At 30.9% G+C, this 25,183-nt stretch overlaps 2 protein-coding genes across 2 annotated transcripts; one reads left to right on the forward strand and one right to left on the reverse strand.

The window, feature by feature from the left end:
• Positions 1 to 2,737: 2,737 nt before the first annotated feature.
• On the reverse strand, positions 2,738 to 3,896 carry LOC114408466 (glycine-rich RNA-binding protein GRP1A-like). Its single transcript, XM_028371515.1, has 2 exons — positions 3,724 to 3,896; positions 2,738 to 3,459 (listed from the first exon to the last, which is right to left on the reverse strand). Exons 1-2 carry the CDS (start codon positions 3,835 to 3,837, stop codon positions 3,016 to 3,018), a joined length of 558 nt encoding a protein of 185 aa, XP_028227316.1. The 5' UTR covers positions 3,838 to 3,896; the 3' UTR covers positions 2,738 to 3,015.
• Positions 3,897 to 18,584: 14,688 nt separating this feature from the next.
• Positions 18,585 to 24,318, forward strand: LOC114408467 (probable LRR receptor-like serine/threonine-protein kinase At2g16250). Its single transcript, XM_028371516.1, has 5 exons — positions 18,585 to 19,106; positions 19,244 to 21,229; positions 21,784 to 21,912; positions 22,366 to 22,388; positions 23,248 to 24,318. The coding sequence occupies exons 2-5, from the start codon at positions 19,302 to 19,304 to the stop codon at positions 23,868 to 23,870; spliced, it is 2,703 nt and encodes a 900-aa protein (XP_028227317.1). The 5' UTR covers positions 18,585 to 19,106; positions 19,244 to 19,301; the 3' UTR covers positions 23,871 to 24,318.
• Positions 24,319 to 25,183: the final 865 nt, after the last annotated feature.

The raw sequence follows: 25,183 nt of genomic DNA on the forward strand, positions 1-25,183 counted from the left end.
TCAAATAAAACCTTTGTTTTGCAGAAGTCTTGCTCAATATATCCCCTGAAAATTGTGGTCATTTTATTATGAGTTAGCAAATTCACTCGAGTATAATATTGGTTTTAATATAATGTTGATATCAAATTGGTAACAAAAGAACATTGAACACTTGTTTGGCATTATCGTTTTCTAACCAAGCTGCGAAGCAGATTGAGATGTATAGGTAGCAAGGATTTTCAGGTCTTCCAATCTGGATGGCCAAGACTCAGTATTCTTTCTCAAAATATGATGCAATATTGTTTGAATTTTTCATTGAGTGAGATGGTGAATCATAACTATTAAAAATACATTCAAGTCAAAAAAATAAATATATTTAATTCAAAATGAATTTAAATCCACTAAAATAAAATAAAAAGTGTGGAAAGTCAAAAGTGAAGATATATGTAAGGTTTTTTTTTTTGTCTTATGATTTATCAATCTAAAGTTCGACAAAGAAGTAAGTAAAATTGTTAAAAATTATTTTTGCTAAGGATCAAATTTAAATAATATCCAAAAATTTTAACATTAACGTGAACATATTAACAAGTTGCATCCAATCACTTGGTTGAATGTACATGTAGTTTGAATTTAAAGGAGACACTTAAATGCATTCATAATTATTGGTTAAAAAAAAGTTAAATATATCTAACCCGAATTTAACGGGAATGATTAAATTTTTTTTAATTATTGATTAGATAGTTTAAAAATCAAGTTATAGTTATTAATTATTTTAAATAAATCCATTAAAGATGTAAATTTAAAACAAACAAATAAGTTTATCAAAAGTGGAAAAAAAACATAAATAAGAATACATGATTTTTAAGTGAAATGATTTGGCTCAAAATCAATAATTCTATGCATAATGTTTCTATGGAGCATGGCAGTAAGATGTAGTAGACAAATTCAACTCTTGCATCTTGTATCAATCTGAGAGTGAAGTCAATATTTGTCAAGCAAGAGAGTTGTTCACTAGTTTTTAAAACTCATATCTTCTTTTTATCTATAGTTAAGCTCTAATCTTGACAAAGATGGTCGTGTATCTCTCCATGAATGAACGCAACAATTCGTCATTAGCTTGACGCAAATTGACCAAGCTACAGATGTTGTGTGATGAGGACGACTGGTTGCATATTACGCTCTGAAACATTGGGCTAAGGTTGTGAATGGATTAATAGATTGTGGTGGTAATCGGTTGTACCACGTTACCCATGGTCCCTTGAGGGATGTGGGATAGACCTTGCACAATATGACATTGTTGTTTGAATATAAGTTTACTTGAGTGGCAAATGTGTTCAAATGTTTGTTCAGATCTGATATACCATCATATCTTGCAATATTCAATGACTTTCGGGTTATAGGCAGAGGTATGTTCATGATGCCATCGACAAATGGGTGCAAGTGAATGACATCATTGTGGATATTAAGGAACCTAGGTCTGGAGTGGACTGGGGTTTCCTACTAATTACTGTAGAAGGAGAGTTGAGTATAATTTTCCTGGTTTCTCGTTTCGGCATGGGTGGGTGCTTTAAAGGATGGAGAGTATTGTGGGGGTGGTGGAGGTGGATGATGGATGGCAAGCCTTGCTCTGAGGTTCACATTCTCCTCCTTTAACCATCACATGTTTGCTTGGTGCTTTTGTCTCAAGGCTTCTAAGTCAACCTCAGCTTTCTTGAGTAATTGTTCCATCTTTGCTTAGATTTCATGCATTGGTAATGCCTTTACTCGAGTGGAAGGATAGCCTCTCCTTGTTTCTACCATCTAATGGCCAAAGGAAAAATTTTCCTCGATCCCATGGTGGACGCCAATTGTTCATGTTGAGTTCTAACAAGTTGTGGTCGAGTTTTGATCGAGTTGGGGTCGAGTTCCAGTTGAGTAATTGTGATCAAGTTTCGACGAATTGTGATCGAGTTTCGACTGAGTTGGGATCGAGTTCTAGGTAAGTTATGACTTAGTTGTGGTGAGTTGTGATCGAGTTGTGATTAAGTTCTAAATTCATAGATGGTACAATACACTTTCATTATAAAATTATGCAATATTTTGAGAGAAGAGCCAAATTGATGCGGACTTTTTAACCAATTTTTCATCAAGTATAATAGGATACTTTTATCCGTAAAATTTAAAATAATATTAGACAATTTATAGTAACCCATAGAATAAGATGCAATCCATACGAGTTTTAAAACCATTTGTCCGTGAGCACTTAGATTTGATAAAAAAAAAAAAAAAACATTTACCCTATGTTTGGAATAAGGAAAAAATAATGAAAAGGAAAAAATAATTTAAAATTTAAATTAGACAAAAAGTGGAAAAGAAAGAAAAATGTAAATATTTATTTCTATTAAGTTAACTTATTTTATCTTTCCATTTTCTCTCTCTAAATTTTTTTATTATGCAAATAAAAAAAATAAAAAAAAAATATTTGAATTAAAATTAAAAAAAAAATGTGAGATACATACATCATTTTTCCTTTTTTTTCCCTATTTCTTCGAACACAAATTCAATCTAAACAAAGGAAAATATACTATTAGTATTTTTTTCCCTTTCTTTATTTTCATTCCTTCCTATAAAACGTAACTTAAAGAATAGCCGGTTGAGAAATTTAAAATGAGTATAAAAGAACTGTTTAAACTTTAAAGGGATTGATTGATGATTATCAAATTGAAAACAAATTTGATTTGACAAAGCAGGTCCCTAACAGCAAGGATAAAAGTTATCGTCGCATGGCCAAACAGATTTCCCGTTATTTGTAAAAATCTTAGGATCATAATTTCTTGCCATTCATTTCATTCCTTCAAGAACACAGATTCATTATCAGAGGTCAAAAACGAGAACCACAGGACAGGAGTAACACGGAAACCAACCAACCATAACAGTAACATATGCTCAAACCACAACGCATATTCCAAACCTAAAATTACCACAATTAATATCAAGGGGATGATATTACTCCAACAGAACCTCCCCCCATTTTTTCACCCACTAAAAAACCTAATCCTAATTCCTCCAGCTTCCTCCATCCGAAGCACCGCCTCCTCTCGAGTAGCGGGACCCGCCGTCACCACCATATCCACGGTCTCTCCCACCGCCACCATAACCTCCACCGCCACCATGACCTCCACCACCACCATAACCTCCACCACCACCATATCCACCACCTCCACCGTTGCGGTTATAGCCACCTCCACCACCTTCACGGCGGCCTCCTCCTCCATATCCTCCTCCACCGCGGCTGTAACCGCCGCCGCCATAACCACCACCACCTCCGTATCCACCGCCACCACCGCCTCTTCCACGGGATTGTGCTTCGTTCACTGTGATACTACGACCGTCGAGGTTCTGACCGTTCATTCCTTCGATTGCGTCTTTCATCGCCTGCTCCGAGGCGAAGGTCACAAATCCAAACCCTCTCGATCTTCCAGTTTCACGATCGATGATAACCTGAACACACAAAAAACATCGAACCGCATCAGATCGGGAACCGAATCACGAAATTCAGAAAAAAAAAAAAAAACAGATTAATTAGAACCGATCGATCTTCGCCTTTGGATCAAAGATGAAGATGAACGTACCGATTGGTGTGAGTAATAAAAGAATCATTATAGTAACACAAGAAGTATCATAGATCAAGTAACGCAAAACAGATGAGAGAGAATCCAAATCCGAATGGTGTCAGATCCGATCCAATCCCTGCGACTAACGGACCTTCGATTCGACGATCTCACCATAATGAGAGAAGGCTTTCTCGAGAGCATCGCTGTCGGTGGCCCAAGCAAGCCCACCGACAAAGCATCGGTACTCTATTACTTCAGAAGCCATAGAAACCAATCCCGAAAGGAAAAACACAAGGATAGATGATTAGCACGAAGAAAAATGGCTACCCTTCACGCCTACTTATATAACGTCCAATGTCTTAACTAGGGTTAACCTCCACCGCGCAACCAGGGTTAATCTAGCAGCGTTCTCAAACTCAAACTGTACTCTGGTCAATTGTCGTTGATTTTTATTCTGTTAAAAATTAAAACAATATCACTCTCCACTTGCTTCTTTATTCATTTGCATTTATTAAATTAGGACCAGACAAGTTCATTGGTTTTCAATTTATTTTTTTATTTTTTTGAGGAAGCTCTAACTCGCGTATGTTGTACGTATGCCAATTTATCTAAATAAAAACAAATTAAATGAATGGGATGTATAATAAATAAGAAGAAGATTTGGACGATGACGAAAATTAAATTCAAGCTTTAAATTAAAGATCTGATTTTTTTTTTGTAATTATCTGCTAATCATAGGTACCTTATTACTAATAAAATGGTCTGATTATTTTGGATTGGGAAAGGGAGGTGCTGATATTTGAATGGCTTCTTAAATATCTGACTTTTGTTCATAGAAAAATATCTTGTAGGCGCAATTACAGTTGTGTCCCTGGCTTGGAAAACGACATCTTCAGTAATCACGACCTTTGGGCTCTGGCCTGCTGTTGAAACTTTGGACTTGATCATTGTGAAGCGTCGGCACCCTACTTAGAATAATCATGTTAAGTTGTTTAATTTTTGTTGACGAAAAAAAAGTTATTGAATTTACTTTCATGTTATAAGGCTCAAAAATAATTTTTAAAGTTGTTTTAGTTTATTAATTTACACAATTTATATGCTTTGAACATTTAATTCTATTTTTATTAATAAAAATTAAAGTCCTTGAAATATATTTTTTTGAAATGTATTTAAATTTTAAATCTATAACACGTACATGTGTGCAACATATTCTTACTTTCGTTGTATATATTTATTTCCCACCCCATACATTGGCAACATAAGTATGTTTACGCTGTACACTTGTACAAAGTAATCATACTTCTGTGAGAAGTACATGTTTGAAATTTAGTAACAAATCATTCACATTGGTTATGAGAATAGTAATTTTGAGGTTGAGAATAGCATCTTCCTAATGAATTAGATATCTGCTACAAAGGTGGTTAAGGCCCTTAAGTCAAACCTCTAAGGATCAATACCCCGTTCCTAGCTAAGAAACCATTATGCAGGAAAAATAGTATAATTTATACATTCAAAAGATATTTATTTCTTATGAATTTAATTATATTACATATTAAAAATATTATAAATTTTAATTATATATAATAAGCATTTATCTTATATGATACACATGTTAAAATATTTGTTCTGAACCGTGCACACAAATCAATTAGCACGCAATTGTTTAAGTCTAATTATTGATTTCAAGTTTGAGTTTTAATAATGCAATTGTGTTAAATATTTATAAAAAAAATATTTGTCACTTATAATATTATATTCAATTCAAATAAGATTGTGTTTTATAAATGTTACTTTGATTTATACCAAAAAAAGATAAATAGTTATGATTAATTGCAACAAAATATGTGTTTTTAATATTATTTTATTTATTTTATTATAATTTAAATTTTAGAATTTTCATTTTAATTCATTTTTTTACTTATTTATCATCACTTGTTGAGTATTAGTTTTACAATTATGTCTTTGAAGATATGCATTCAAAGACCAAAAGATAAACTGATACCAAATTTACAAAAACATATTTTGAGAAAGAAAAAAAATCGACTATTAAAATGATAACAGAGTTATGATACATCCTTAAGATTAAGAGAGTACAACTCACATTGGATCAAGAGAATTCATCTAATGGGCAACCAATTGCTCAAGCACATTTTATTTGGTATTTTAAGGTGTGTTTGATTTGTATTTTTATTTTATATTTTCATTTTCTGAAAACTATTTTCATTTTTAAAATATTAGAATTCTGAAAACATGTTTGATTTGAGAGAGGAAAAATGTGATTGTAAGAGAGAGAAGCGTATGGGACTGAGTTGGGTTTGGTGTCAAAAAAAAAAAAGAGAGAGAGAAGCGTATGAGAAAAATTGGAAGGGGTGAGAAAAAAGAAACTGAAAACACTAAAAACGAGATTTTATTGTTTTCATTTTTTGTTCGTTTGAAAAAATATTTTTACTAAAAATGTTTTAAAAAATTTAACCAAACACATTTCTATCACCATTTTTTATTTTGAGTGAAAATGAAAACAAAAAAAAACCAAATCAAACACCCCTTATATGTTCATATTGGGAAAAAATTTCGTGCCCGTTCACATCTCTCAAGCTCATGTAAGAAATTTTAGAATATTGTTTAACGAAATCCATGCTAACGAGGTTTACTATATAGTTACACTTAGCTAGCTTATCTGCAACTTAGCTACAGTCAAACCCTCTTAACAGGCCAATTGCACAAAGATTAAGTAAATTCACTTTCTATTTACTATTACTCTATTGATTTTATATACTGACCGAAACGTTGGAGTATTATTCTAAACTAACACATATATCATTACCTCTCTAAACAGATTGAGTGAACCTTGGAAACACAACTTGATCGTGATACGTGCATGAAACTTTAAGAAAACCCTTAATTTATATAATAGCATTAAAAGAAAATAAATGGTGAGGTTACTCTTTAATATTATTTATCAAGTGTGGCTAGTATACTTTTTTAAGATAGACATCCTTGAACAAATAGAAATGGAGAATGTAAAAAAATGTAATTTTTTTATTTGTAAAATTAAACCCCAAGTATAAAGAAATTTACAATAAGCCATGCACAATGTTCCTCAATCAACTTATCTAGACTTTTTGAGTAAAAAAAAATATATAAAAATAATGAATATATAGGTTCTATATGTCAAATATGTTTCGTCCCTTTTTCGAATTCTTATTTCTTTTTTTTTTCAAAATATTTGTTACGAGGCTCTCCTTATAGACACAAAAGAAAAGGAAAAATACATTTAGTCACCTTAAAAAATGATAATGTTTTATGGGATGCCAACGGTTCATCATTGGAAAATGCGTGCGAGTATGGCTGGGCTATTGGGCTGAGCAGAATGTCTCGCCATTTGAAGTGTATTCGGGCTCCGGGAATATATCTGGGCTATTGGCTCGAGCGAAATTATGATGTTAACGAATAACTTGGGCCTAATGTCTGAAGGCAAAGCATGCGGCCTAACCCATAACTTTTTTTATGAAAGGTATTCGGCTTTTGTATTAGATAATTCGATTTTCTTTTATCTTATGCACCAATTACATATGTTAAAGAGTTAGAAATAAAAATTTTGCTTATAAAAAAGATAATAATATTGAAAATAAAAAATTATAATACTATTTTTTTATCCATTAATTTATGCATCATTAGATTCATAAGATAGAAAATTTGTAAATATATATATATATATATATATATATATATATATATAGTTTTATAACAAGTCTAGCAGCATTTCATCTAAAAAAAAGTCTCTAACAGCATTTGTTTGCAATGGATACAGAGTATAAGACTCACAGATGATTAAAAAAAATACTATAACTAATCGAAGAATGATACTCGGAGTTTTTATAATATTTAGTTGAATATATCAAAGTAAAAACGTATCTTAATTGTATATTAAAAGATTATTAAATTCACACCTGCTCAACTGAACATGTGTATGTATAAAGTCAAAGTTATTGGCTTTCGAACGGAGTTGTTTATACAAGCAACGTATTTGACTAAAAATTCATAATAATTACTTAGCTGGCCACATTAGTAACGTATCAGATATTGGATTCAACGAAAATAAAAAGTTATTGGACTGAAGTTCAACTTCAGCGTTCAATAAATGGCGGCACGTCACTGTTTAGTGTAAAGTTCCATCGCTTTCGACGAAATCTTCCGTTTTACATTGCCGTGGTTTTGTGTTGATCTTCTTTTTTAGACATTTTCCTCTTTTGATAACCTTTTGAGAAATTTTCTTGTAGCATCCCTTTGGTAGATTAAAAATGTGGACGGATGTTGGAGGCAAAAAAGTATTTTAAATATATTCTTTTTAATTTTAAATATCGGCTATAGTAATTCTATTGGACTCTAATTTAAATATGTTAAATATTTAATGTGGTGTTTGAATTGTAATAGTCTTAAATAAATAAGCATAGAGGATAAGTTGGTCAGTAATACGCGGAAGGATCACTGACAGCATCGGATCGATGGAAGAAAATGTATTTTAATTTAAATTGTTTAGTTGATTACTATCTAATTTTCAAGAAAGAATATCAATCCTTTGGACAGTACTTTGCTCCTTTTCTTCTTTCAAAATCAAACTGACGATTTCACAAGGGCATAAGGTAGCAGTTAATCTAGAAAGGAAATACCAATCAAAAGTTTATTGGTCACGCAGACTATTAGTATTTTTTATTTTAAAAGAGGCACCATTAGTATAAAAACTTCCACATTGTATCATCAAAAGTATAATTTTTAATTCAGAAAAGTGTAAGTATAATTAGTCATGAATTTAAGACAAATTAATACAATTAGTTTGATAATAAAAAGAGTGAGACTTATATTAATTAGTAAGATTTACCTAAGTTCCACTTAATAATAGAATGATTTTCCTATATTATGCACCTAGTGCATATTATACATGTTTCTTTAGATATTTTAATTTGTCTTGCGATATTTATTACTTCAAAAGTAAAAGATATTAATTATTTTTTACTAATATTGTCATATATTAGTATATCGCTTAGTTTTTTTTAAATGAATTAATTATATTTTAATTTTATTAATAAAAGCATTTTTGTTAAGAGATTATTTTATTTCTAGTATAATTTATATAATTAATAACTAATGAAAAGGTACGAAAAGAACAGAGACAGCAATAATTACTTTAAAATGACGAGTGTCACCTACTCACGTTGAGTGACAAATTCAAATGACGGCTTTAAAGGCAATATACGCAAAAAAAAAAAGTATTATTAAAGTAATAATGCCATTATTTTAATCCACAACAAGCTTACTCTATTTAGTAATTTTAGTGGGTCTTCAAATTTTCCCCATTTATTTAAGCTTTGGGGACCTTTGCTAATTGGAGTTTTATATGTATACTTCCAAATTACACACACTAGGCTTTAATCATTTTTAGAAAGGAATTATTACGCACTTACCATGGCAGGTAAGATTGATTAGACGAAAGATATCCTTCCATTCCTTGCTTTGTTTGGGAGGGGAAAGTGGTCACCTACTTAGATGGTGGCATCTTAATTGAGAGACATATAATTAATTAAACCGATTATAGTGCTCCAGCTTGCTTCCATTTGCTTATATATTTTATGGCTATTATACATTTATATATCGTCATGGGGGTTTTAGTGAAATCAACACTGGTCTACATAAATATCATATACTTCTGTCCCCTACCCAGCTCCTGCAGTGCACACATTCAATGAATTAATAAATGCACGTAAAATTACTACATTATAATACTGTTACAGTGAGTTTTAATTTCTATTATTTTTTAATTATTCTTTTTATTCACTTCTCAAGTATATTAGATAGTTTAAAAAGAGTTTAATTTTTATAGATTTATTAGCATAAAATTTACATCGTCAATTAATTATAAATTTATGATTAATATAATTTTAAAAGTAATTGTTATAAAAAATAATGAATTTATCATATAGATCAAATTGTGATTGAGTAATATTATAAAAACTCTTTTTAAAGATTAATATAAAAAAAACTCATTTTTAAAAGAATAATATAAAAACTCTTATTTATATATGGTTTGTATCATCTCAGGCTCTAACTAAGACTAATGCTAATCTCATCTTAATTCCTTGCGCGCCAACTACTTTCACAATAATACTATATATATTATAGAATCTTAACTAGGAGTGCATACTTTAAAGGTCAAAATGCATGAAATCACTATTTAAATCCATGTGTAGGGATATAGATTAAAAATAAAAAAGAAAGGAAAAGGAAACTATATGAAGAAGTGATAGAATGTTGATTCGTTGTCCAAACTACTACTAAGAATCAACTTAAATTTATTCATATGATTTCACTCACATGTTTAGGTAGATATGGTAGGATTAAGAAAATAGATTTCATTTTACCTTTATTCACTGCAATAAGAATGTTAACTATTGCAGTAGGTTTTTGTTACAACGAGTCACGGATTTTGTCTGTAACACAGATAATTTACAGTAGACTTGATACTTATAAATTATAGATGTTTTTTTTGTCGGTAATAACAACATAATACAGTAAGCTTAGCCATTAATAAAAATAAAATTATAATAGGTTTTTGCCGTCTTTATTTATCAATTACGAATTATTAATTAATTTTTTGTTGGCCAAAATCATTATAAAGGAATTTTTTGACAGTAATACAGTATCAATTACAGTGAGCATAATCCAGTGTAATCAAAATAAAGATTATAGTGGATTAAAGACATTGTTATTTATTTTTAAATTTATTAAAATTAACAAAGCTAAAACCTAAAAGTTCCCTCACACAAAACCTCAAAGTAAGACTTAAACGCGCTACTCCTTGTTTCAGTCTCCACCGCATTCTCACCCGCCTAGCTGCCCCGATCTGCCACCCAAACTCTTGGTATCGAAAACTTACCTCTTGGTGTGTCTTTGATCTACTCATAGTTTAAAAAATTGAACTGGTGTTTGAGCCTTTCAAGATACTAAATTAGTGGATCAATAATCGAATTAGTGAGTTATTAATTCACCCATATGACTTAATTTTTATAAAAAAAATATATTAAAATTTTATATAAAGCCAAAAAAAAAGTTTTACATTACAATTAATACAATTTTGCAGTTTTTTTTAAATTCAAATTCATTGACATTCATGAGATTTTGAAAAGAATTAAATAGAAATTATTTATTAGTAAGTAGTGATAACTAGTATGAAATAATAAAATTACAATAAGAGTATGATGAATTTTTGTATATATATATATATATATATATATTATATCATATGCATAATTTGTCATATTATTACTGACAAAGCAATGTTGCTTAGTGGTAAGCTCTCCTTCATTTTCATTTGAGTGAATCCTAATGACAACAACAATCTTATAGTATTTTCTTTAATAAAGGCCAAAAATACATCTCCCAAGCCCGTCACGTCAGCCAGTCAGTTTCTGTCTTGGGATATGATCCGAAGAGTTTTCTCTATAACTAGTATTTATGTCTGGAAACACGTTTAGGACGTGAAAAATAACATCAATGACAAAACTACTCTTTCTAACTTTCACATTCATCCTTAAATTGACGTTAACAAATAATATAGGCAAGAACATAGTCTGTTTCAAACTAAGCAAAGAAGAATTCATTCGAATTAGATTAATAAAAAAATAGGTATATAAAATAATATATTCAAACAAGCGAGGGGATCGATGAAGAAATATTTGAAAATAAGATATGCATAAATAAATTATTTAAGTAAATAAATATTATTAACGACGTAGTAATATACTTGTAATCAATTTATTAGAAAGAATAAAATATTACCTGATCCAGTTGATTGAGTTGATTCTCTAGTTTGACCCACTAATAAAATAATAGTGCCACTGAATCGAAAGTGCCGTGCAGAAATTAGACCTGCCTATTTGCACGTGTTGTTATTGTTGTTATTTTAAATAAATAAAAAATCGAGTAAGCTATGAAAGAAATTAGTTGGTTGCTAAATTAATAAAATGCTCGAAGCAAGATCAGAAAAGTGGTATTATGACTAAAGTCATTCAAAGGCCTTTTACCCCCTCTATAATGACGAATTATATAGGTTATAAGGTTGTTTGTTGGTGAAGAAAAAAAAAGAGAGAAGTTATATGTTTAATTTTTTTTATTAATAACAAATTAATAATTAATATTCATTAATAAAATATATATATTCGCTTGACATATAAAGGCAAAAATCCACATTATTAAAGAATGATGATAAATATTTTATTTGAGATTACATATTTTTTCATATTATACTCTAGTCGTTTAATATTACTACGAATACTTTTATAAGATAAAATTGTAATATTAAAATATTAAATAATCGTAGTTTCATACCGGTTTATTTGTATTTTAAAAATTGTGCCTCTAATCCTTATATATTTATGTGCTCTTTTACTCTCCTTTTTTATTCCTCGAATTAGAAGGAATGAATTTTTGTGTGGACCTATTAATTTTTTTCTTTGAAATCCTTTTCGAAGCTTCCAAGCAATGAAAAGGGTTAAAAATTGTTATGTTTTTTTTTTTTTCACTCACAATCATTCATTAGTTCTTTCGTCAAACCAAACTAATATGAAAGAAAGAGTACTTTTTATATAAAGACAAAAATATTTTTTAAGACGTTTATGTTATTATATATATATATATAATTTTTACACGATCAGATAGTAGAAAATAAATTTTGTGTTTCTTTCCTTTTGGTTTATTATTATCTACCAAATAACTTAGCTAGTTATTTCACTTGTTACCTTTTTTTTTCCTTCTATTTTCACTTTTTTTCTCTAAATTAAACATACACATTATTAACTAATTAAGACTATTCTATAATGAGAATTGTTTAACAAAAAAAAAAAATTATTTTTGTGTGTCACATGTGATTTTAAGTTGCTTAAAATTTGAGAGTTACTTATATAGACAATTATTACTCATGAGTTGTTTAACTTTTGTATTAAATGTAAGAGACAAAAATGTAATATTTGTGACTTAAGCAACTTGTTAAATAGAAATCTTTATGGAAGAGAAACTTAATTGAGTTGCTTAAAATTTGATAATTTATATCAACACCATTGAAGATGCTCTAACATGCTTCTAGCTTATTAATTATTATATTCAAGGCCCATGTGCTTAGTTATTTTCAGATAAAAAGATAAGAATAAAATAAAAAACTATAACTAGGAAAAAGTGAGAAATAAAAAAAAAAACAAGAATAAGTGTTGACACGAAGTTGTAAATTATTTTTAGTTATTTTATTTCTCAGTTTTTCCTAGTTATAGTTTTTTGTTTTATTCTTATATTTTAATTTCTCACTTTTCCCCCTTAGCAGTAAATCAGCCATGTAGTTATTGTGCTTGCCGTGTCTTTGGTGGGCAAAGGATTGTTAAGAAATAGATATCTTAGGTTGCAAGACTATAAAGCAAAAAATTTAGAATAATTGTAATCTTCTTCCGATCTCCTCTGGCCGAAGCCAAAACAAAGTACCGTCGTACCACAGTCTGTCTTTATCACAAAAACTAACAATACCTTCCCGTGAGACAAAAGTCAAAACAAGGCACGCGCTGTAAACTGTGCTCTTTTATTTACAAAACATAATTCAATTTCAAAGCTCTACCATCAAACTTGGAAGGGAAGACTTAGCTACAGCCCCTATGACTATCAGATCCGCAACTAGCAAGCTAGTACCTACCTTTCATTCACAAAACCAATCAGATCAAATTCAAATATACAATTAACTTTTACTGTTTATTTTAGAGAAAATAAATAAAATAACAAGTTTTTTTCTCTTCCTGATCGATTCACATGTCTAAAAAAACATTTTCTCCATAAAATGGTATAAAATATTTGTTGCATTTAATTTCTTTTTTGTTTTACTTTCTTAAAAAATTAATGTTTTTTTTTTTTTTATAGGAGTGTAGAGACTGTACGGCCACTTGCAGACTTGCTACGTAAACAAGCCTCTTTCTCTTTCGCATTTGTGAATGTTATTTATTTTCAGTTTTGAACATGGAAGATACAACGACAGATCAACTGCAAAAACTTGATTTGACTTTTTAATGGCGTTGACACTGATGCTCACGAGTCATGACTTCATGATTGTAATAATCATTATGTCATTTCCTTTTTTGTTAACTGTTTTATATGTCCATCTTTTTTGTCGTCATATATTTTTATTTGGATCTTAAGAAAAGAATGCTGATTAAAAAAACTAAAAAATATATATTTTGTGTATAAATTATAAAAAAATATAAAATGTTAAAAATAATGTAATTTTTCGTTTTTCAATAAAAATATTTTCATTTTAAGCCTATTAATGAGTGTTCTAGTATTTGTCTTTTTATTTTTTATTGTACGCTATCAAGATCGGTTTCGTGTTTCAAAGAGCCACCTATTGTTTGACCAAACTTTAATGAGTGTAGCCGCTAACTACTTTGCATCAGAAAATAAATTAAATAAAGAAACAACTTTTCTTCATCCCACAAAGTCATTCATTTTGCTTTACGATAGCATTGCATGTAGGTGATGTAGTTTTAATAAGAGAATTATTTAAAATCATTATTAATGTACATAATTTATAATATCCACAGATGATATGGTATCATTATTCATTTATTAAAATTTATTATATTTTTTACTATGAAGAATTTTTTTAGTTATTGTAACGAAACAAGATTTTTATTTATTAATGGTATACAAAATTTATTTTAGAAAAAAAAGTGATGGAAGATTTAAAAATACAGTTTACAACAAAGAAATTGCATGTCACACTTAAAGTTGTTACTTAATAATATGATCCGGAAAAAAATCTCTAAAGGATTAAAATATAAAAAAACATCTTATTTTTTACGGACCAAAAGTTACTTAAGTCTTTAATACAATATTGTTTTTTCTTATCATTTCTATTTTTTATTCTTTTACTCTTTATTTAACTCATATTCTAAATAAAATAATCTATAAAATTAATGCAGTGATATAAAGTCTTATTTTATTTTGTTCATACGTGTGAAAATAATTTATTTAATAGAAAAATTCATTTGATTTTTTCGTGTGTAATTTTTTTTTGGATAAAAAGTAATTATACATTATAAATAAAAATAGTCTCTTATCCGAGTGGATTGAGAGAGACATGTAATATGAGAAAAAATTCAAATGAAATATATATAAAAAAACTTATATTCCAAATGGCTAGCATTACATGCCTCGTCTAGATTTCCAAATTAAGTTGATTTTAAAGTTTAATGGATATGTATTGTAAATATAAAAAAAAATATATCATTAATGAATTAGAATTTATATTTAATATGATGGAAGATAATTACTATTAAAATTACCAAATTTACCATATATTACAATTTGTAATTAATTGAATACATATCCTATTTTCTCTATTTTTAATCCTCGTTTTCTTTTATAAATATTAATACCTTTCTGGTTTTTCCAAGATAAAAGCTAAGCATCTGTCAAAAAATAGAAGAGACAAGCTAAGCATTTTTAAAAATTTCTGCTATGTATTAATGCGCAATTGTTTTTGCAAGATTCGATTTGTTTTTTCTCTGCACATATTCTTTATGATTCAAAAAACAACATAAATGTGTACCTATATAAGCTATAGTCTTTAACCATAGTAACTAAAATTGCGAACCATATAGTAATGCAAGAATTCAATTACTCAATCATTTATTTATACGCGTTTCTCCATTAACGAGTTGATCCATACGCTGCCGATTCATTATGAAAATTTAACCAATCTTCCTTGTGTTTACTGAGGCAATCAGCCAACAGTTAAAAAGCATTATTATTGTCTCCTCTATTTCCCTGTTTTATTTCCTTTTAGTCTCGTGACTCGTCGTGAGTGTAGGATAACGTCAATGAGGTTTTAGTACAGGATTACGCCACTAATCACCACGTAGGATTAGGTAATTATTTCCTAATTGGAGTAAAAGGTGGGGTGAAGACGGAAGATCTGAAATCGGAATAATTATTTTATTTCTTATACTGTTATCTTCTATACTAGCATCAATCCCTATGTATGGGTATACTACTATAATAAACAACTGGATTATATTTCAGCCCTAAAATGTTAATGCTCATTAGTGCACTGTTAAAAAATTATAAGTGGTTTTTTTTTATTAAATATTGATATTGCCATATTTTATTGTAATTTTTATTATTGATTACTTAATTGATTAGTATCTTTAAGATAAAAATAATAATTAACATAAAATAGGTAAAAATGATTAGCAAGTCTTCATATTTTTATCAAATTTTCGATAAAGTTTTTGATCTTTTTTTAAATGGGTTTTCATTTTTTTAATAAGATCTTTTCATTTAATTGTTGTTATAAAAAAATTCACATACATTAGTTATAGATACAAACAACGGACTCGTGCTTCTCTAGTGTCAATTATGATAAAAAAAATTTATAAGAGTTTTATTTTATTATATAATAATCATTATTTATTATTAAAAGGACCCAATAACTCAAAATTATATGTAACACATTAAAATAATATTTTTTTTATTAAACAACTCCCATTAACGTTCTTAGTTGTTTTATTTTATTATATAATAATCATTATTTATTATTAAAAGGACCCAATAATAATGTTAAGCACTAGTATTTAACAAGCAGCGTCTCCAATAGTTACGTCAAATAAACACCTGTCCTTAGTAAGATCAGAACCGTGAAAAAGTGACCGATGAAGATGCTCTTAAGATTCTTTAATTAATATATAGAAAGTTTCTATTGAAAAACATAATATTAAAAAGATAAAAATATTATTATTTTTGTTTGTTTTTTTAAAATAAAAATATTTAATAACTTCTACTTTATTTGTAAAGCTCTTTTTAAAACTTTAATTTTTAATTGTTTTTAAGTAAAAAAAAGTCAAGCCTAATATAGCTTAAGTCTAACAAAAATTTAAAATATTTTTTAAAGATAAATATATTTAAATTTATATAACATATTTATCAAATTTTTTTATTTAATAAGTATTATTAATAATAACTTACCCGTGGACATCTTTTTAGATAATATCTATGCATAGCATAGCATGAGTAAAAACATTAGTAATGGATAGAATATTATAACGAATCCTTTATGATAAAAAAAAAAAATCTTAACCACGGGAATCCTTTAATCGTTGATTTGAAATTAGTTAAATTACCTTTATTTTTTTTGTTTGACCATACATTCTTATAGGTTATTATAAGTTATATTCAAGGATAATTAGTAGCCCGACTAATTAGGATTCTTTTGACGCAAAAGTTAACCACGTTGACTCCATGGCTTTTTTTTTTTCTTTAAATGAAATTCCTGCTTAAGTTTGAACTACGATGGTTAAAGTACAGAACCTACTTTTCTTAATTATCTTAATCGTCTTCTTTCGACAACATATGGTAATTGGTATGAGATACTTTTTGTTTCAATTAAAACAAACCAAAAGTACGGGAGACGCATACAGGCATGGATACGGGGTGGGTTGATATGTGTTTAACTTCTATTTTTTTCTCTGTTTTCCAAAAAAAAAAAAAAACTGATTGAGGATCCAGTTAGGAAGAGATGATAATTAACAAATTTTAACCTAACTCCATTTTTACCATGTTTTTTTATTATCAGAAAACTTCATTTTTACCAAGTTTTATCGGGTTTAGAGAAATTTGTAGAAAATGTACCTTATATTTTTAAAAAATTATTGTTTATTTTTAAAAGAATATAGTTTTATCTTTGTAGTTTGTTTTTTTTTTCTCTTTTTCTCCACGTCACTAAAAAAATAATATGTATTTAATTTTTTATGACATTTTAATTTAAATGGTATATAAAAACCAATAAATAATAAAAATCTTAAAAACAAAATCTTGCAAACTAAATTATATTTGTACTTAAATGTATAAATTCAACTTTATTATTCAATTGTTATGATTCAAATTATTTAACTATTAAAATACATAATTTATATCTTTAATAATTATAAAAAATAAAATATGAAGAAATAATCTTTAATATTATATATTTATAATGAGACAGTTTAGCTTTAGAGTGATGAGTTACATCTTCATATGCAGTAGTGCTTTTACATGTTGGGGCAACTCAGATTTTCCTGTGAAAGTCAGATCGAGATTTAATGAGAGTACTCACAAGTTCATATTTAATTATTACGTCTTTGAATAAGTTTGTGATTATTATTGTATTTTTATTTTAATAATATAAAATGTTTACATTAGTAACTTTCTGGATTGGGCTCCAAGATGGCAAAGAAAGAAGTCTTATACTTATTTAGGTCGATGTATACCTCGAATCAATTACAAGAATGCTAGGTATATCAAATAATTGTTAATCTTACTGAAAGGTCAAGATCGTTATGAACTCTTCAATTTTCAGCTTGAAACTAACTTATACGGTTATACTTAAGAGATTACATTACTTATTTGGTATTCCGCTATCAATGAGTCGTTAATCTTACTTGAAAATCAGAGTCGTTATGAACTCTTCGATTTTCTACTAAAAACTAGCTTATATACATCGTAAATTATGATATTTACCTGCATTTTCTTATCGATCGATAAACCGAAAAAGTTACTATCGTTATGAACTTTTCGATTTGTCGCTCAGATATCACATTACTTAAGTAGATAATCATCTCAAATCCAATATTTCGAGCTTATGTTAAAAAATATTAATATTATTACTCACCAAAGTAACCCAATATTATATTACAATGTTCTCATGCTTTTACTAATTCAAGTGTTACAAATCCTACAAATATTACCACCTCCAATATTGAGCTTCACAACATCGTGGTGAGTCCATCACTTGCAGTCACTTGGGGAATTAAAATTAGTCAAATTCATTCTAAAAGGCTCACTTAATTTCATGATAGACTCCTGCAATACTACTAACACATTGCAAAACAATGAGTAAAACAAATTTGTAAGATGAATAATAAAGTAGACCTGGTAAATTAGTCGTGGAAAAAGTACTTAAGAGAGAGGTTAGAAGAAACTGGTGTCCGAAAGCAGAGGGGTAGAATAAAACATTAACATTATAACACAGTGACAAAGGTGCAAAAGAGAAAGAGAAGAGAAGCATATTAAGCGTATTAGCGTGGGCTTTGCTGGACTTGGCGGGATTTCCGGTGCCGGATTCAGTGTCGGCTCGCATTCTACTCTTCCTTCCTACACATAATAATACTTCTGCTTAACCATTCTCTATTCTCTCTCTCCAATTTCTTATTTTTATTTCAGTCCTCCATCGTCATCGTCATCGTCATATTAATAATATCTTTCTCCTTTTTATTTTCATTTTCCAAATTTAAAATTTTCCCTTTTCCCTCTGTCTTCCGTCAACTGAACAAGGATTCAGAGAGAGAGAGAGAGTAGGTAGAACAATAGAACCTCATATACAGAAGAAAGGAAAAGCACAGAAAGTGAAACAGACTTGCTTCCCATCGAAACTCCTCCGAAGAAACCCAAAACAACACAAGCCTTGTGATTCCGGTAACTATTTTTTTGTTCCCTTTTTTAATTTATTTATTTAATTATTTAATATTTGGGGGGTATGTAATTGTAATATGTTGGAAAGTTGAAGACTTTTTGAGAGAAAGAGAAATGTAAAATGTGTTGGGTGTGTGTAGAGAGAGAGAGAGAGATTTGATTGAAATGGATGGATCTTTGGGTCAGCGTTGAAAAGAGATGGGCATAGTGTGGTTTGGGTTCTTGTTGCTGCTGCTGAGTCAGGTGACATTGGAGCAGATTGAGCCACTGAGTTCCGCTGAGGAGCGAGAATCGTTGCTGGAACTAAGGGCTTCTCTGGGGTTGAGGAGCAAGGAGTGGCCAAGAAAGCCAGACCCTTGTTTAATCTGGGTTGGAATCACGTGCCAGAATGGTCGAGTCGTTGGGATCAATATCTCTGGGTTTAGAAGAACCAGAATTGGGAGGAGGAACCCGCAATTTGCAGTGGATGCTTTGGCCAATTTCACCCTCTTGCAGACCTTCAATGCCTCCAATTTCGTCCTTTCTGGCCCTATTCCTGATTGGTTTGGTCTCTCTCTCCCTTCGCTCAGAGTGCTTGATCTTCGTTTTTGCTCCATTGTTGATGCTATTCCCTCCACTCTTGGCAATTTAACCAACCTCACTGGTCTCTATCTCTCTGACAACAACCTCATTGGGAATGTTCCTGGGACTTTGGGTCAACTCTTGGCCCTTTCGGTTCTTGATCTTTCCAGGAATTCTCTTACTGGCTCCGTACCAGCCTCTTTCGCCTTTCTTTCGAATCTTTCTTCCCTTGACCTGTCTGCTAACTTTTTGTCGGGGGCGGTTCCCACCGGCATAGGGACTCTTTCCAGGCTGCAGTACTTGAATCTTTCCAACAATGGCCTTGCTTCTTTGCCTGCCCAATTGGGGGGTCTTGCTAGCTTAGTTGACCTTGATCTTAGTGAGAATTCTTTCGTTGGTGTTGGATTGCCTCTGGATTTGACCGGGTTGAGGAACTTGAGGAGGATGATACTCGCAAACAGCATGCTCTCTGGAGTTCTGCCCGGGAGGTTGTTTAGTGATTCGTTGCAGTTCCTAGTGCTGAGGCAAAACAATTTTAGTGGTTCTTTGCCTGTTGAGTTGTGGTCTCTGCCAAGATTGAGCTTCCTTGATGTCTCTGCCAATAACTTCAGTGGTCTGCTTCCCAATTCCAGTTCTGCTGCTAATAATGCTACTGTTGCGGTGCTCAATATTTCACATAACAAGTTTTATGGAGGCCTCACTCCTGCTCTCAGAAGGTTTGCTTTCGTTGATCTTTCCAGCAATTATTTTGAGGGCAAGGTTCTGGATTTCATGCGTAATGTATCTCTAGATATTAACTGCCTCCAGAATGCGACAAATCAGAGGTCAACGGTGAAATGTGCATCATTTTATGCAGAGAGGGGGCTCAGTTTTGACAATTTTGGACGCCCAAATACGACAAAACCTCCCGCCGCAGCCAAAAGCTCTGGGAAGAGCAATAAAACTAAGATTATATTGGCAGCAGTCTTGGGTGGAGTGGGTTTAATTGCAATTTTGGTGTTTCTACTAGTTCTGTTGCTTCTGTGTGCTCGTAAGAGGGGTAATTCAAATCAGAGAGGAAATGGTGTGGGTCCTGCTCCTGTTGGCAGTAGTCCTCCAAATCCCGGTGTACCAATCGACTTTCCAAATGTCGGAGATTCATTTACCTATCATCAGTTGCTCCAGGCAACAGGAGATTTCAATGATGCAAATCTTATCAAGCATGGCCACACTGGGGATTTCTTCAATGGTGTTCTGGAAAGTGGGATTCCTATTGTTATCAAAAGGATCGACACGCGCTCAGCTAAAAAGGAGGCTTACCTGTCGGAATTGGACTTCTTCAATAAGGTTTCTCATCAAAGATTTGTTCCTTTGTTAGGTCATTGCTTTGAAAATGAGAATGAGAAGTTCCTGGTTTATAAACGCACGCCAAATGGGGACTTGTCTAATTGCTTGTACTACAAAAACACATCTGAAGATGGTACTTCGCAATCATTGGATTGGATAACTAGGTTAAAAATTGCTACTGGAGCAGCAGAGGCCCTATCATATCTACATCATGAATGTGTTCCACCGATTGTTCACAGGTATTTCTATATTTCCTTCTTGCTCAGTTTTTATTTTTATTTCCCTCTTGATTGTTTTAACAAGCCATTGTATTCTGAAACCTGATGCAGTACCTGATTTCATACTCAACAGCTCATTCCTACTTAATCCTTGGATGCATCTTTGTGAAGGGTTCAAACCTTCTGGAGTGATCCTCTTTATAATTTATATCAATCTGTATAGTTTGAAATAATACGGCCAAGATTACCGTTTTCCTATACCTTTTATGTCATTAAATGCGAATGTTACTGTCATAAATATTGGTATTTGTTTTTATATCATTTAGATGACTAAATTTAAATTTCCCTTGTGTCCAAAATTTGTCTTATTATTAAGTGTGACTATGCATTTTCCATATAACGGAGCTGAGAAAGAAAGGTTGGGAATAAGTTCTACATGTGAGTGTATTCTCTCTGATTGAGGCATCTCAATCCAGCATGGGATGAATAAGTCACAAGTTTGCATAACAAAAGTTCAATCTATAAAAGCTAAATGGCATGCTAGAAGTGACATGTCTATCTTCTAATTATTGTAGAGATATTCAAGCAAGCAGTATACTTCTAGACGACAAATATGAAGTTCGGTTAGGGAGTTTAAGTGAAGTTTGTGCTCAAGAAGCTGATATTCATCAAAGTAAAATCACCCGGTTTCTGCGGTTGCCTCAGTAAGTACTCTACCAACAATATATTCAATGAATCTCATGAAAATTATGTCTGAAGGTCAATGCATTATGCACAGACATTGTGCTTCTTTTGACTTAATCCTTTTGGCTGTTTGATGGAAAATGCTTACACTTTGAAACTTTTGCTTTTGGAATTATTTATCTATTTTAGACCTGTCATGTTGTCTTTTTTAATGTGGGTGTTTTTAAATAATAGATGTCACTCATTTGGTTTTCATAATCACTGCATCAAACTTACATAAGTGACATTTTTGGTCTCTGCAACTATGAAGCCTTTTCTTTACCCTACTCTTTCTTCCACATATTCTGCCACTGTCATTAATTTGTGGTTTATTTGCATTATGAATTTTCAACAAGTTTTGTATTCCTTATTTACAAATGCATATTATTTGTTATAAAATTATCTAATTTCTCATTTCTATTTTTAATGTGCAGGTCTTCTGAACAAGGCACATCTGGTAAGTAGAAACTCAATGGTTTAGATTTGTAGTCAGTTCTATCCTTGATTGCATGCCTTTATCATTCTCTGTACCTCTTACTGTCTTAAAAATATTTCTTGCATACTAAGAAAATGTTTTGTCCCCTACCCAAAGTCCTTTAGGATTGATTCGGACTATATGCTGTTTTGAACACAAAGTAGACTAATCCTAATACACGCTTTGTATTTCGACCATGGTGTGAAGAACTGTAAGAGCACACACTTTTGTGCAACAGTGGGAATTATTGTCTATTAGTTGATATCTAATGGTGTGTTTTTATGGATTATCAATCTGTCACTGTTGGTGTGGACTGCAAGTCTCAGAGTAGATATGGGATTTTAGTGTCAGACTCAACTTTTTGGGCATCTAGAGTTGAAAGGGAACAGTGTTTAGTTGTTGCCATTTTGTCCTGATTGTTTTGTGCTAGCAAAATAAATTTTCAGAAAGTCAGTTGGAAGTCGTTTTGATTATCTAGAATTATGAGATGTTCTTCATTCTGAAGTATTTAAGTGGTCAAGATATATGTGGAGTGATTGAACATGTACTGATTCCTGTTGGCTTGAGAAGTTATACTGTTACATTCACACAAAAAGCTCATAGAACTTTGGTTGGTTTGTGCCTGTCTTTCAAAAGTGCAAGTGTGTAGATTTGAGTACTTTCATGAATCATTTATATTAGGTGATTGATCTTGTGGTTTATTTTATGTGCTTATGTTGATTGTGTTTTCCTCTTTTCTGTCTTGAGGTGCGTAAGAATGCAGAGAAATAGACGTGGAGATAGTCAGAAATATTTCTTTCAATCTATTATTATGACATGAATTTTATTTACTGTCAAACAGGTTCATCAACATCAATTTGTGCCTATGACGTTTATTGTTTTGGAAAAGTTTTACTTGAGCTGGTGACGGGTAAGCTGGGAATGAGTGCAGCTAGTGAGGCCGAAGTAAAGGAATGGTTTGATCAGATTCTACCTTGCATTAGTATGTATGATAAGGAGCTAGTAACAAAAATTGTTGATCCGTCAATGGTTGTTGATGAGGATTTCTTAGAGGAAATATGGGCTATATCCATTGTTGCCAGGTCTTGCCTAAATCCTAAACCTTCAAGGAGACCCCCAATGAGATATGTTCTCAAGGCTCTGGAAAACCCTTTAAAGGTTGTGAGGGAAGAAAATTCCAGTTCTGCGCGGCTTAGAGCAACCTCTTCTAGAGGCTCTTGGAATGCTACGTTGTTTGGTAGTTGGCGTCAGAGTTCTTCCGATGTAACAGTTACTCCAGCAGCCTCTGGTACAAAACTCGAAAGAGCTAGCAGTTTAAAGCTGTCAGGAACTACCGGTTCGCAGTCACAGGGTAGTTTCCACAATGGTGGAGGTGAGATTTCGTCATCGCGGAGACGACATTCAAAGGAGATATTCCCAGAGCCATCTGGGGTACATGATGTAGAGAGGTTGGAGCTTCAATAGAAACTTGAGTGATAAATTTAATTCTTGTGGTAATGAGACTGCTCCTTTCTTCTTTTTGGTATTTGGAACTGGAAAGTGTTCATTGTACATGTCAGTAGACAAAGCGGCTCTCAATTCCTTTCAAAGGGGGTTATTGTATTTCTTTTCAGTGATTTTGGACACAAACTGATGGAGTGGAGGTGACAGAGGTATAGAGAGCAAGAAGGCCAAGTGCTATGGTAGATATGGATACTTTGTGACTGCTTGTTTTGGACAGAAACAAGCCCCATTTTTTTTAGCTGTAATTGATTTTTTTACCTTTGTCTCGAGGTCCCCCCCCCCCTATGGAATGTAAATTTTATTGCGTTAGATTTTCTCCATTCAGATCACATTTGTTTTTATTCTGGAAAAAAGGGGGACAGCATCAAAATTTGAAAGAATGAAAAAGGAAACAAGTTATACTGATTCACTTGGCCCTAACTGAGTTTGTGTGTTTGGATTAAAGTTTGCAAGCTTAAATTTAAGTTTGCAAACTGAGTTAAAGAATGTGTTTAGATTGTAAGTGAAGTTGCTGCCACACGAAGTACGAGACACCCTCAATGTAAAAGCAAGCAAGGGGATGTTTCCTGGAAACGGAGGGTTGAGTGCCTGCAAACAAAAGTATCTCAATTCTTGTTTTTTTTTTTTTTTTTTTTTTAAGTTGAGTATTCATACAAACTTTTACATCCAAAGATACTTTTAGGAAGTAATCAAATATGACTTCAAATTGATTTTATTCTTAAACATACTTTTAGAACATTTTACTAAAAATTCAAACATATCCTTTGTTGTTGGCTTTGCCGTTAAAGAGGAGACGATAACTTTGTTCGATATTGCTGCTATGCATATCAATCATGCCCTCAATTTCACGGTGTCAGTTAAGGGAATGCACGTCTTAAGAAAATCATTATTTATACTAATTTTTAAGATAAAATAATTTTATCTGACTAAAATATCTTTATTACATACTAAAATATCTTTATTGCTAAGAATAATTTTTTATATAAGAAACTCTAATGTTTGGATTTCTTGTTGTTTCTCAGTAAAATTCTGAGTTTTTTTTATGAATAACATGACACTGTGCGACTACAAAAAATGATGCGGGGGCTACAAAAAGATGATTAAGAAATTCATATGAATTTCTTGCATTGGAGATGCTCTAAGATTAATAATGAGAGAAAAATAATTTATTTTTTATATTAAAATAAATTAAATGTAACATATATATATATATATCATAAATAAAATAGTGTATATTTTAAAATGAAAAAGGAAAAATAATTTAAATATCTATA

This window comes from Glycine soja, chromosome 4 (genome assembly GCF_004193775.1).
Source record: "Glycine soja cultivar W05 chromosome 4, ASM419377v2, whole genome shotgun sequence".
In the NCBI taxonomy this organism is placed as follows: domain Eukaryota; kingdom Viridiplantae; phylum Streptophyta; class Magnoliopsida; order Fabales; family Fabaceae; genus Glycine; species Glycine soja.